Genomic DNA, 14516 nt, shown 5'->3' with positions numbered 1-14516 from the left:
ACCTACGAAACGGTGGTTTGCACTTGGGCGGCACCGTTGCCTGATAAGTTACTGGCATTGATCTACCTTGCTATAAAATATCTTTACTAATCCTGTAACAGTTTTCTAAAATTGATTTTTTTGTGTTGTGTACATCTAAAAAATATTTGAAGTTTAAGTGGTTGCATACTTTCAGGCGCCTTCGATCATCCGGAAAGTATGCGATCCGCTTGACATAAGCTCACTTTCTAGGGCATTGCGCTTGGTTTGCTTCAACATGGTTTAAAACGCTTTTTCCCCACAACAAAAACAGAGCCAACTGAGGCCCCGCATTTCCCTCGCACCTATCAATACACGGCAACCGATCAGCCATGGATTGCAACACATGTACGACACCATACCGGACGTTAAGGCACGTCTCCAAGCCGTCGACAGGATTGACCGCTCATTGCATCGCTGCAGCGAGCATTGGCGAGCGGGGAAGTGCAAGAAAAAAAACGAAAGAACGAGCAATTTTATTGAGTTATTATACGATAATCAGCTTGATTTACTTGTAAATCCACGGTGCTGTTGGTGCTTAATGTAGTGATTATGTACGGGCTGTCTTGCACGCACGCCCGCCCCATCCCGATCCACCCGTAGCGTTGGCATCCGGACACGTGCATTAGAGCACGTACCGATGGAGCGAAGCGCGATGTATCGGATTTTTCAGAGCAGCAGAGCTTACACAAGGGCCGAGTAAATGGGCGCTTTACTCAGCACACAAATAGTAAAACAGTGCTAACGATTTTGCAAGGCAGAAAGTGCAAAAACCTGTTGCACGCTTCATCGTGCAATCCAATATTCGCCCAGAAGCGATGTAGAAATATTTTATCTCTGAAATACAATTTCTCTCCTTCGTTAAGCTGCTTCAGGATATCCTTTCTTGCGGGAAAATTTGAGACACGCAAAAAGTGCAACCAAACAGACCGGAACGCCCTATCCCAACCCATTAAAGTAACGCGAAAGGGAAAATGGATCTAACAAAAAAAAAGGATGCATCGGCCAAAAGGAAATAACAAAAACAAAAAAAGATCGCGTAAGGTCATTTAATTTAATGGCATCCTAAATAAAGCTCTCTATCTAAACGAATTATCGGAAGTGGAAGCAACCCGCCACGTGCCGCTCCTTGGTGGCGCGTATGCGATATCTTCCATCCACAATAGGGCAGCATGGGGCTTTAGCAGCGAGTTAGGGGAAAAAAAGACACCGTCTCAATACATCGTCTCATCGTTCAATGGGTAGCAGCAGCAGCAGCAGCACAAAAAAGCGAGCAGCTGAATGTGAATCAGATGCGTTTAATTTCGTGCTTATTGAAGCACAAAATGATTACTTTCGCTGATAAACGTGGCCTCTGCAAGCGGGGAGGCACGCAAGCACGGGATAAAAGGGGAAAGCGTCGAAACCCTTTTTCTTGTCGCTTGCTGCTGTTGGCGGGTTTAAACTGTTGATGATAACTTCAAACAACATTGCTCCAGCTGCGATGGATCACTTGCCAGGGCAGTCTCAGTGGACTAGCCAACCCACCGGACGCTTAAACGCAAAACTACATGAAGACGTTACGATTCACAGGCAACCCCAGACCAGACGCAAGACGCACAAGGCAACTATCGATATCGCTAAAGTTAACACACACACACATTTTAAAGTTCCAAATTATGGGTTACCGCTCCGTCTTACCAACCGATCCGTAATTAGTTGCTCGTATCCCCAAGACACTAAAGTTACATTCCGCCTTCGCTGCAACAGTTGTCGTGTGTCTTTATGTGTCTCCCATGCCCATGTCACCACTAACTCTGCCACTGTTTAGCAGTAGGTCCCTTTCGTGGCCCTCCCTTCCCACGACCACGACCACGTTCTACGACTGATTATCGCCATTTCCCTGATAGGGAGCGCGGAGATGATGATGTCCATAAGTCCTAGTTGCTGCTCCACCGACCTGACGCTAGCAAAACGGAGCAAAAGTGCTTACCACAGTGCTGCTTCGGGCGTACTAACGAGGGGAGGGTGCGAACGGTTCCAGAAAACATATGGTCCTTCGCCATGGTTGCGTGCGCCATTTTCCTGCCTGGCGGGTGAAAGTTCAACATCGGGAGACGGTTTGGTGCAGCAAGTTCCAGCATTGTACCGACCTCGCATTTACCATTGTGCCGATAGTAGGTCACACCGCGTGCCCTTTCGTAGCGGGCCGGACATTTGCAAACCATTTTCGCATCAAGCTCCGTGCGGACCGTTCTTTAGTTGGCTTAAGTACTTGTCTGCCCCCAGCCGGGGCGAAGGGGGACCGGAGGGGATAAGTGAAGGGCCCACCGGGATAAACGGGTCGATAGTGTAACCAACAGATGGGACGATGATGATCATAATTATCATTTTCTATCGAGCACAGGCACATACTTTAGCCGTCGTGCGTCTGACAGTAGGAATCGGTCCGTTAAACGGGTCGTCGTCGTCGTCGTCGTCGTGGGAAGCGGTCGAGTCGGTCGGGTCTTTGAACTAGTGCGGCTGGCTGCGGATGGATAATCTATCGGCCGGCGATGTCTTCGGCGCCATGAAGCTGACGGTAATTGCTGGCAAATGTGATACATTGTGCCTCGCGGATACGTGGGGATATAGAACATGGGAGCACGAGCTACTTGAAGTGATCGTTCTGATCGTATACTTTGTTGGAGCATCGGCACAGACTGTTGTTGAGTTGAAAGTGCTTAGATATCGTGTGAAAATATTAGCAAGCAATGTTTTAAAACAAAACGAAGTTAAACAGGAATCTCATTTTCCATCGCACACACATCGCTATTTCATTCGTGCATTGCGCAAGAGCTGCGGTAAGGTTCAACGAAATTAAGCACGATTTCACGTCTCCATCAAAACCCTGATGAGCTCTCCAAACCGGCTCACTACTAGGCGACTCAGTGTCTTACCGCTATTACATCAACGAAACCGGCCTCGAATGAAAATACGAGAAAATGATGCTTTGCTTGCGGTTAATTGATGCCGGCCCGGTGATAAACTGCTACACACATGCTGACGCAAACCTAGTCCTCAAGCGCGCGGGCGCATTCTTCGATTAACCTTTTCCCAGTAGGCCAGCGCTACCACTATCGCCAACACCATCGCACTAAACCACGAGGGGCCAGTATGGTATCGTCTATGTGTAGGCGGCCGTTAGATTCTTTCCGCGAAATTGATGCGACGATAAAACGAAGCGCATCGGTTGAGGATCATTTTTCCCGCTGGCTGATCGAACCGAAACCGTGCGGCGTGTTTCGCCGCGTTCGCGACCCACCGCTAGTTTACGATTAAACAAATCGATTTACGGCCACTAAATAATACACTTAAGCACTGAGCGAACGCGCCTGCGCCTTGCTTGTGTCGTTCCTGCCATCGTATCGCCGTATCCATCGCCCGGTGCGATTACGACCAAATAATTTTGCACCCGAAAGGCCTCGGCTTATGTGACCTGATGGGCCGGGGAATCGTGCGGTAACCGGAATCGAACGGAGCTTGCTTTTAATTGAGAAAGGGTTACTGCCGGTGTTCGGTGCCGGGCCGACGAATCGGTGGTTGTAGCAAGAAAAAGGCGGTGGAATCTCACCACACGCTCTTCCCCTATTTCTTCTATTCTGGGCAAACACAGCACGCTGTTTCTAAGCTGGCAGTTTTATGTGCATTATTTACGGCAAACCGCGGTCAAGCGGGTATGTGGGCAGTGGCTGGCAGAAGTGTGGCCTATCTGGTGGTGTTCGAATTCGCGATGATTTGTATCGGCGACGGACTAGCCATAAGCGCACAGATGATGGCACTGACCTATCCAGATCGTACGCTACATTAGCGGGAGGGATTACAATAATAGAGCGATTCGTGCTCTGACTACCGGGCGGAAGATTTGAACCTTCCAGATTCTTCTCCGGTCTGTTTCTGCTTGTGATGATCTATCGTTGGTATTAATTCGTTTGAAGGCAGCAAAAAAAGAAGGCAGTTTTATGAACTCTTAAACCATCTGGTTCGTGTACGGCTGTCGATATGCAACAATAAACTGAGCGATCTGTACAAACAACTAACGCTTTGTGCAAACGCATTGCAATGTTATATTCGTATTGGAATGTATGTATTCCAGCATAGAAACAAGCTAACATATTGGCACTGGTGTTACTTTCGTTAATTTTGTCTTGCAGATTGCATACTTTCCATGACCCGCTAGATAGATTTGCCTTCAAATATGCAACCCACATTGCAAGGTTTAACTAAATGGTTTTAATTAGGTGGTTTTTGTTAGACCTATTTCCCATTTATAACGTGAATACTCGTTCCATGTCGCCTTTAACATCTGCTTGGCTTCAAGCAATAAAACCGCTTCGCTTTCAGCACCATGTTTGTCATGCAAATTGGTACTCGTCTCTTCAAAGACGCCGGCTTCCCTGTCACACATAATCGTAAATTATTAATTAATCTAAGCGCTTTTGACTCGCCAGCTATTGCCAACCTTTACAATAAAAGACAACCAATCTATTATGACAGACCATCTATCATTGATGAATGCTTATTAATATTATATTACAACCTTCCACATCGCACGCTGGATTGGGGGAGAAGACAAAAAAGCATCTCTTAATAACAACCAAAACAGCACCCGCGATTTATGGTATTAGATTTTGAATGCATCCTGATTTATGACACCACACAGCACTGGGGACACGCGGGCAAACATTTCAATTTCGATTGCGCGTCGCAGAAAAGCGAACGGGTGGGAAAGCTAATAAATTGCCGGTGCAATAAAATATGTCAATCGAAAATGGTAAAATCAATCCGAATGAAGCGAACTTCAGCAATGGGAATGGTGTAGCGGGACGGTAAAATATTGTCCCGCTCGTAAAATGTTCACCAGACATGCGACCAGACATGCATATCTTATCGCGAGAGAGAGAGAGATATTAAGCTGCTAATGATTTGTTGCTGCCAAACTTGCCAGGTTGGTGGTGGGAAGAAGGCGCGTTTATTTTGTTTGTCTGTTTTTGGGTTATCTTTTTGTAAAACAAAAATGCACGAAGGGTGATGTATCCCCGTGCAAAATTTGGACGGAGAAATTGAATTTCTGAACGCTCCGCATTGCGAAGGCCACAGCAACGTTGGGTCTGGAATTCTGGGAAGGTCGGTTGAGTACGGTTTGTATTTTGTGGAATATACATAATTCGTACACAAATTCCTGTGCCCCCGTTAATCGAAAGTTGGGAATTATGCGCAAAATAACCCACCCAAGCAATGAAAAAAAAAACATACTACGAAAACCACAACCATTTGTCCTTGAAAACACTTTTACAGGATTCGTTACACAAACGATGTAACTCTTCCTTTACATTATCCAAACCTGTTAACAAAGTCATCATCACAGAACCAATAAAACAGTCTGACGGTTCAAACTCGCAATCAAAAACCGAGGTTAAGGGTGAAATATCACGCAGCCATCCGGTGCCAACCCAACAAACTGGCAGCCATTCGGTACGGGAACGCTTACCATTCCAAGTATGGCCTATTCGTCCCAAGCTCGGTCGCGAGGCTTTGGCGTGACGAGCGAACGTTACCTTTTGCCCGACCCGCCGGGGAAGCGTCCGTGACATTTGACAGGACACTCATTTCGAACGACAAATGGACGATTTCGAAACCCATCAACCCGCGCTGACCCGGGCAGTGCAAATGAATTCAATTATACGCAGACTGCAATTACACGTTGCAGTCCCGTCCGGTCGTTACTGTCCTGCACGGTGGCGGTATGTCTCATTGCATCTTGCAATCTTCCCACTGCAATTATGCACTATTTAATCGGTAACGGTGTTCGATGGTCGAATTCAATTACCGTCCGCCCGATTCCGATTCCGGTCCAAGCACGCCGAGCAGTTGCTGTCGATTCATTTGCTGTCAATTATGCATCCATGTCTCCAGATGTCTAGCTCCGCCTTAGTCTCGTTCAGCTCTGGGCCGTTTAGGAAAATTGGGAAGTTAATAGCAAGGGAGAGAAAGGGTGGAAAAGATAAAAAACCCACGACAGCTGGTAAACAAAAGTATACGAAAAACAACTCCCGATGCGATGCTCGAAATTGGAAATTAGCATCTCCTAGTATTGGTAGCATTAACATAACCATTAACATAAAAGGGCCAACCAGTCCCGGGTGTGTGCTTCGGGGCAACATGTTGCACATTCTCAACGCTGTGCATGAATGACGATTAAATGCAACGGATTGTTGCATTCAAAGCAATGGAATGTTTCGTCGTCCTCCACCCTGTTGGCTCGGTTGGTTTGGAGAGCGTTTGGAAGGGCTGGCAGTTGGCATTTCTTTTGCAATTCTTACGAACCGTTGCGCTATGTGTCGACGAGACGCTCCGGCATGATGATGTACGATGGTCTTTGTCACCACGCCACAGCACGATGTGTTTTGCTGTTGTCTGAGTTGGTCAGTGCGATATGCTTCTTGAACGATTCGTACCAGCGCCAAGCAACAGAACCAACCCGCACAAGCATGCAGCACACGTGGGACTTATGTGTGTGACGCTGGGATAGTTTTAACCGCTTAACGTGCAGACCACGTCCGGTCACTTCCCTTTTCCCGGTGGCTACACAACATAAATCAGAGTGCCCGTGTGTGCGTGAGTGTCGGGAGGGCAAACGAATACGTGATCACGCTTGCTGGCGCGAGCGGGGGTTTGTGGCGTTCGATTGCAAATACGTCCCGGGTTTGGTAAGTAAGTTTGCAGAACTTTATGGAGAACCGTTTCAAACGCTGGCCACATTTCGATCGAAGCTCCCAAAACCAAACTGGACGATTATTATTGAAGGTTAGAGGGAGGAAAGCGAAACTACCACAACAACAGCCACTACTATTGCTTCGCAATCGCAATTCATCGACATCCATCATCCGATATTGCGATCGATTTTAGCCCACGCCCAGGCTACCGAATCGAACTGGGTGAACGCTTTTCGCTTTCATCTTGCGCACTCGTCCCACTGGCGGTACTTTTAAAAATGGCAACAAGCGCTCAGCATCGGAGCTGAGATTGCACTTTCCTTTGCACTTGGCTGTTTTTCCTTCGGCGTTCCCTTGTGGGTCATTGGCACACAGATGCAGAGTTGGCGAAGCCGAGATTGTCCAGATTCTACCGAGCTTGCCACTGGCACCGCTGCTAGTCGTGGGTGATGAAGTTTTGGAACTTTGCCCAGCGAATAATTTATTTCCATCCCATGTACTCTTCGAGGAGCAGGCGGGAAGGACGACCTCAGTCGGTCTGGAGTGGAGTGCATTGTGCGATATCAACTCACTTTCGCTGTCCATTGGCGTTTTTGCGAGTGAATTGACGATGGTTTTGTAAATCAATTTACGGTAATTTATTGTTCCGCCGTGGCATAATGAGCGACCGTGGCTGTGCGATCTCAATTTTGCCCTACAGTTACAGGAAGGTTATGCTGCATAAAAGTAGTTTGCTGATGATTTCCAGAATGAAATTAAAGCTATTAAATTGATAACGATTAGCTAACAAATTAAGAGAAAATAATGTGTAACTTCGATTTAAAACGCTTAAGTAAGCGATGGTTGTTGCGTTAGTAAATTAAGTTTGTACATAAGCTGCATACTTTCAGGCGTATTTAACATTCAGCTGTCAGTGTGATCAAAGTTCTGTGTTGACTGTCAATGAATACAGCAATTTCTGTATTATATTCACACATTGTTTGTCATTTAGTACCTTTTCCCAACAGCTTGACACTGATAGGCTCGAATGATTAATATCACCATACGGACAAAGCCTGTTTATTTGTCATAAGCCTGATCGGTAATCGATTACATCGAACGCTCATCATCTATCTCGCAAGAAAAGAAACAATGAGTATACGCCCGCTACAATGAAGTAACCATGCAGATGATTGATCGAACGTGTCAATGTGTGACACTAATGTGCGAGATCTGATCGACGTTCGATGCATTAAAGATTCGCTCCTACGCGAGCACGTTTTTGGAACACACGTTCGTTTACGGTGCGGTAAAACAACAGAAAAAGAAAGCACATCACTTGGTAGCGTAGCATAACACCGCACACAAACACACGGGAACGGGTTTCCGGGAGTCCAAAGTGTGCAGGGAAATAAAACGAAAAAAAAAGAAAGAATCATCCATCCCACCCTTTGCTCATGACGATAGCAGGGAAGCAGGGAAAATGTTTATGTTTTTCCCTACAAAACGGTTCCCTTTCAACACCGAAATGGAGACGATAGTTTTCCGCTTGCATACACCCAAAGTTCACGCCATTCACACTCGGTTCACAGTGTTGAGAAATCGCACCATTGGACCGCTGACGTCCCACAATTGTTGCCCGGTAGCAGCACCGTTCCCCCACTTTTTGGCACTCAATACCGACACGCGATAGTATTGTTTCCGCTTGCCCGCATCGAAACCGTGATCCTTTCACAGTTTTGCGCATCATTCGTTCCAATTTCCGCGTGCCCGTGGGAATGCTCAATATTCTCCAGAATATATTGGTGGCCCATTTTCATCGCCAAGTTTGTACGTTTTTTTTGGTTTCGGTTTCTACACTTGCCAACCGACATGCCCTAATCCACAGGGTGAAAAGTCGAAGTGAAAGAACAGTAAAAAGTGCTTGGACGCCTGCTTGCATGGTTGACCACAGCTTCCGCAGGTCACAAATTAGAAAACAATTTCTGCACAGTAGCAGTGCCAAGCGTGTGTCGGTGCGTTCCCGCTGCTGCGAACGTCACTGCTGCATTCCGCACTTTTGGGGTGTCGATAGCATCGATGTTCGTAAATTAGTTTCTCGTGCTTTTTGTGTGTTTTGCTCGACCTCATGCCGTGCCCTTTCCCAGCGGGGATCCTTTTATGGTCCGTACACGCGAAAGGAAGCGCGAAAGCGAGCGTGAAACAAAACAACCAAAAACATGAATTCCCACCAAACGCTCTGAACCAAACGCGTCTTATAAAAATAGAAACTTTCTTGCGTTAGCACCCTGCCGGGTATCGTCGTGCAAAAGGACACCGGAAGGACGCATTCACACTTCAAATTTGGCTGCCACTTGCCACGGCACGTACCGGCGGCTTCATTCATTGCTCTCCCCACACCCACTTGGATGCGTCGTCCATTCATTCATCCATATTCGATTACGACCAGAAGAAACAGCAAGAAAAGAGACTTGAGACTATAAAGCTCAACGTAGCCTTGATGCTGTTCGACTTTGCCAAGCCCTCCGCACCCAACGAGGAAGAAGAACATTGTTGTCTTTTGGCACACATTGTCTGCGGCTCCGCTGCGTTTCGCTGTGTCTGAGTGTCCTTGTGTCGCTATGTGTGTGTTTTTTGTTGTTTTATTTACGAATTCTTTCGCGTCCAATCCACATTTTATGCCACTTGTACGACTCGAGTGAAACGAAAAAGGGAAGGCAAAGAAAATTGTGAAAATGTCGCCACCCCAAAAAATCCTACCGATAAGATAATACTGATTTTTCCACCGAGCCGATGTCGCCCGGCTTAACCCTTTTCGGAAGCCACATCTTTCCGAAAGCAACGCACATTGGCACCCGGGTTAGTGGTGTTTGTGTGTGTGTGTGTTTTTTTGTTACAGTTTCCTATAGATTTAATTTTCTTTTGGCGCTTCGGCACAGCCCCACTTGAGCGATGGTTTTCGGTTTAATTTCGCGCTCCAGTTGGCGATGCCTTCAACCGGTCGGACAGCGACTGTATGCTGCCCATTCGGGGGGGAGCCCGAAAGAAAACACCAAAAAAGTGTCATTTTTCTTTCAATAAAAACTCGCGCGAAAAGGAAACTGAAAATTTCCCGGTGCGATTGCAATTCCTTGTTCGCTACTTCAAATGAGATTTTCCCCGAGCAAGGAGTTTCCCCTGTCAAAATCACTTTACTTGGTAGTGCAACTTTGAACTCGAGTGGAAAAAGTTTGCTTTCCACGCCTCTCCTACTCGAACTGCAACGGCACCAACTGCCAATTCGTCGTCGCTCAAGTGCGGGATTTAAATCGTGTGACTCTGCTACGAAGGAGGTGAAAAAGTAAATTAACTGTGCTCATTATGGCTGCTTCCTTGAAGCTGGAATTTGTAAGCAGGATGTTCTCATTAGAGCAAAGCGTTTGCTGCAAATGTGCGAAATGCGATCTGCTTTCTGGGCAGGATTTTCTTCCATTTTCTTTCCCGTGTATAAGAGAATCGTGGAAAAATACCGTCTCGCTTGAAGAATAGAATTACGAGGATTTGCAGACGAAATGGTTAATTCTTAAATCTGTTACATTCTCACAAGAGAGCTTGGCCGTAATCACTAGAGCGACTGGTTTTTTTTTGCGATTTCATGGAACAATTAGTAAAAAAAACCCCTCTTTTTCAAATGTAACAACGTTGTTTTCTTCCTCTCTACAGTAACTTTTTCCCCTATCAAAAAACAGCTTGAGCATGGTTGCATCTCACTGTAAACCAATTAAAAGCTCGTTCAAATCTATTGACCGCCCCTTATTAGAGCTGACTGCTTACAGCAGTGCTCAACATCCTTCGAAAAGCTTCAACGGTAAGGCTCACTGCACACTGCAGCTAGCAACCGCTCCACTTAACCATTTGCTCGTTCAAAACCAGTCCCAATCCCACCCTTCGAGCATAAACTCCGAACCGAATGTATTTCAGCTGCAGCTAACGAGCGCACCTGCTGTCCCGAGAGCAGATCAAAAAGCTACCAAAGCACACTCGGTCGTTCTCGTTCTGAGTGGTGCCACACGTGCACGGCAGCTAGAAATGATCGGGTAGAAATGGATGCAGCTCGATAAAAATCACATCAACCGGTCTAGACGGTTGGGGCGATAAATTTAGGGACGCTCGCGAACTTTTCCACCCTCAGTCGGCTTACCGTTTGCCGACGACCGATTCACCCGCTGGAAGCATTCATTGTGTGTCTCCCTCGTTGCCGTTTGCCGCGATCAAAGCAACCGGTATGCAAACGACGCCGTGACATCCATTTCCGGTGTCTGACAGCTCGATGACAGCACTTTATCTAAGGGTTTGGGTTTTTTTTTATTATCAAGTCCATCCGGCTATGTTTCCGTCATTTTTCTCTCATTTTCTTTTAAGTTTTTTTTTGTTACATTTTGCTTACTGTCTACTCACCGCTCTAACCTTATTGCAACAGTGTATAGCTAACATCTGACCCGTGCATCCACAGCTCTCCTAATTTTAATTAAAGTACCATTCCATTTCCCATTCTAGTCACGTGGATCACAGTACCTACCTCATAGAAGTAAAAGCTGTTGATTTGTTGCTCCAGATCTTCCGTCGCTCCGGACGTACCGTTCGACATGTTGCCAACGTTCTCGAGCTGCTCGAGCAGTCCAAGGTGCTGGGTGTTTGAGCGAAAGAAACAAAAGGGGTAAAATGTCATTTGAAGTTGAATGCAATTTAAAACGGCTGGTTGCGGTTGGCAAAAAGCCATGAGAAAGTCAATCAATCAGTGAGCAAATTGAAACGTTCGATACATACAATAGCAATTTTGGTTTGTGTGTTTATTTTCCAGCGAGCTGGTATGTATCGTCCAGTTATGAACGTTGTACGATAAAACTTCCAACTTTAATTGGCCACACTAGCAAAGAGCAGGGGTTTTCTGAATGTTTTGGTCTACAAAGAGTTTTGATTCGCAACGAGTAATTATATCTGATGTTTTGTTTTACGAAGTTGTTGTTAAATTGTTGGCTGAATTTTTTATAGGCTTTGAGCTTGATTGACCTCTTTGAAATAACGATAATATCTACGGAGGAAAGAGAATGAATAACGAAATCTAATTTGAAAGGTCCGAAGCGCCTACATGTATGCAAATATGTTAGTAATGTAGATATATCCCCGTCATCATGACAAGCTAAACGCCTGAAGTTATGTAAAACAGGGTATTGCCACACTTTGGTGGTTATTAAAGGGCATATATTCAATCACTAATTGGAAACAAAGGGTTTTAAAGACATTCAAACCCACAGAAAAAGGAGAAAAAGTATTACATTGAACATTTTATGTTCTTCAGCGCGGGCAAATTCAGTGAGGGCAAATTGAAAACCTTTGTACATTTGGCAATACGCTTTCCTACCTACCACACAAACACATTCAATTACAAATTTACAATTTTCAATTCCGTGAAAACTGCATTTCCCGCGTCAAACGAAATTGTTTCCATTTTCCGATTGTGCACGGCGTTGGATGCCCTGCAATCAAGGTGCAAACCAGACGTCCGCACGCTACACTTACTTGCTTGTACTCCGTGTCCAGTTCGCTTCCGTTCAGCGTCAACCACTGTGGGCCAATGTCTTCGATATTGGTTTCCCGGGGGAAGCGTACGACCGCCCCGTTCCGTCCGGCCGTTAGCAGCGTTTCCTTATCCTGCTCATTGCCGCCAACCGTCGATTCGCCCATCGTGCCACCTCTCGAAGCCAAAACTGATTTTCAATCCAATCGACCGATCGAGATCGTTGAGCTGCTGTTGCTGCAGTATCAAGTGTATGTCAGACACTGGTGCAGCGACGTCTGCTACGAATGCTGTTTCCGCACTGTACTGCACACGCGCAGGACACTAAACTTTAATGTAACGCGCTTGTTCTCGCAAAAGTTCCGGATAGTGTGGGGTGGTGATGCTGTTGCCACTACCACTGTTCAGCGCTTTGTCGTCATCATCATCTTCATCGCCGTTGGCAATCTCGTCACCGTTGGTTTCGACGTCACATTTTGCATCGTCAACCGTCGCACTGGTGGCCATCGTTGCATCGCTCGACACTCTACCGCTGGGCCGCAACACCGACGCCACGCCACACACACGCTAATGAGAATCAACGGAAAGCGGGGCGGTTTGGTGGCGGATGATGATAGCAAAGCACTAGATAACACTCTCACAATACGCGTTAGATGAAATGGGTTCGTCTGGCAGGGGTCACGGTGTAGCGCAACACAGAAACTGTTGATCGTAGGACAATGCTGCTGCGACCTTCCACTAGACGTTTCATTAGCATGTGTAATGTGCTGTAAGGAAAAAGAAAGCACCAAAAAGTGGAATAATTAATTAAGTTCATTCAACCTATAATCATTTTATAAAAAAAAAACATTAAAATTAAATAACATTCTTGCTTTTCAACGCAAGCAAATCGTTGAAAATTTACTCAAATTGCAAGTGTTTCATTTTTAAGTCCGTTTGATCTGGCACTCAATCAAGTTTGACAGGTCACGAGGTTCCACGGCCGAAGCTAAAAGCCCAATCAATCAATTTCTCCCACAGTTTTTCTTTGTGCGCTTTTGAGCACAAATCTGATTTGTACGTGAAAACCATGGTAGCCCTTTGGGATGCAAAGAAATGAGAGAAAAAGATGTAAATGAACTAAAGAAAAAAAAACACACGATGAAAAGACATAAACACAACAGCAATTTCGATCGATCCACACGATCCCCCGCGTTTCGGGCGGAAAGATTGATCGAATGTCACGTTCAAATGAAATCAATTATGTTAACCGACGGAAGTAAGAAAAGTAGAAAGACGTCCAGCAAAAAAGGCGCGTTAGAAAAGCTTTCAAAAACTGAAGCTTAAAGCGCTCCGGTCCGTTTCGAGTTTTACCTCAGCGTGTGGTACGCCACCCTCAAAAGGTCTAAAGGCCTGGCGGCTGCTCCCTACCCGGGGGCGGCATGAAATGGACTCCCACGGGAGGGATTTATCTCGCGCTACCGGCTCCGGTAATTACCGGTTTTGATTCCGCGCGGGATTAGCGATGATCCAGATTTTCTGTTTATGGCTGTGGCTGTAAATTTTAACGACCCATAAACCCGGCGTATGCCTCCCGTGGCTCTCCGCCCCCAACGCGGGTTCTGGGCGTGTGGCGGTGAAATGGAAGGTAGCTACAGTAGCTTGGCCGGCCAGCAGCGCGCGCTTTTGCTTCCGGTGTACATATTTAGCAACAGTGCCAGACAGTGTACGATGGCCGGGCAAGTGGTCAGTGGAGTGCAAAAAAGTGGAGACCAGCAGGCTCAGTAAACAAATTACTTTCCACGTGTAAATGCTCATTAGAGTAAGTGCTTAATTACTTGTCGCCTACCAGTTTACAGTTCGGAAGGGTCATCATTTAAAGTCTAAATTTAGCAGCGCGCGGAGTAGAAGTAGCACTTGTGCTAATTGAGATGCTCTTCCCCGGTGTGTCTCTAATTTTAGCCCAAGCCCATTGAAATCGTTTTCTCTGATTATGAATGGAAATTATGCTAAGGATTCTGCTTGCAGTTGAAGTAACTGCAAAGACAACATTATGTACTCACTGAGCCGTTTTGTGTTGCGCCAGGGAAGTAGAAGTAATTACAAAAGCAATTAAAATGCAAGTGAAAAATCCAAAAATCATCTTTTCATCATTTGGCAGTAAATAACCAATGATAAACAATCCGTTGAGCAGCATTACAATTTACCCGTCTGCAATAAGGAATTATGCTACCTTAATCAAAAGCTAC

At 46.0% G+C, this 14516-nt stretch overlaps 1 protein-coding gene across 3 annotated transcripts in view; it reads right to left on the bottom strand.

The window, feature by feature from the left end:
* The window catches only part of LOC1281162 (cardioacceleratory peptide receptor), a 51379-nt gene that overhangs the window by 13071 nt on the left and 23792 nt on the right, over positions 1 to 14516 (bottom strand). For all 3 annotated transcript variants that reach the window (XM_061644025.1, XM_061644022.1, XM_061644026.1), the window contains 2 exons: positions 12291 to 13055; positions 11290 to 11397 (listed from right to left, as the gene is read on the bottom strand). In XM_061644025.1, the coding sequence (XP_061500009.1) occupies positions 11290 to 11397; positions 12291 to 12455 (273 nt within the window). In that variant the 5' untranslated portion in view covers positions 12456 to 13055. The remainder of the gene's footprint in view (positions 1 to 11289; positions 11398 to 12290; positions 13056 to 14516) is intronic.

Source organism: Anopheles gambiae, chromosome 2 (genome assembly GCF_943734735.2).
Source record: "Anopheles gambiae chromosome 2, idAnoGambNW_F1_1, whole genome shotgun sequence".
In the NCBI taxonomy this organism is placed as follows: domain Eukaryota; kingdom Metazoa; phylum Arthropoda; class Insecta; order Diptera; family Culicidae; genus Anopheles; species Anopheles gambiae.
Note: the sequence above shows the minus strand (reverse complement) of the source record. Positions and strands in the feature narration are given on the sequence as shown.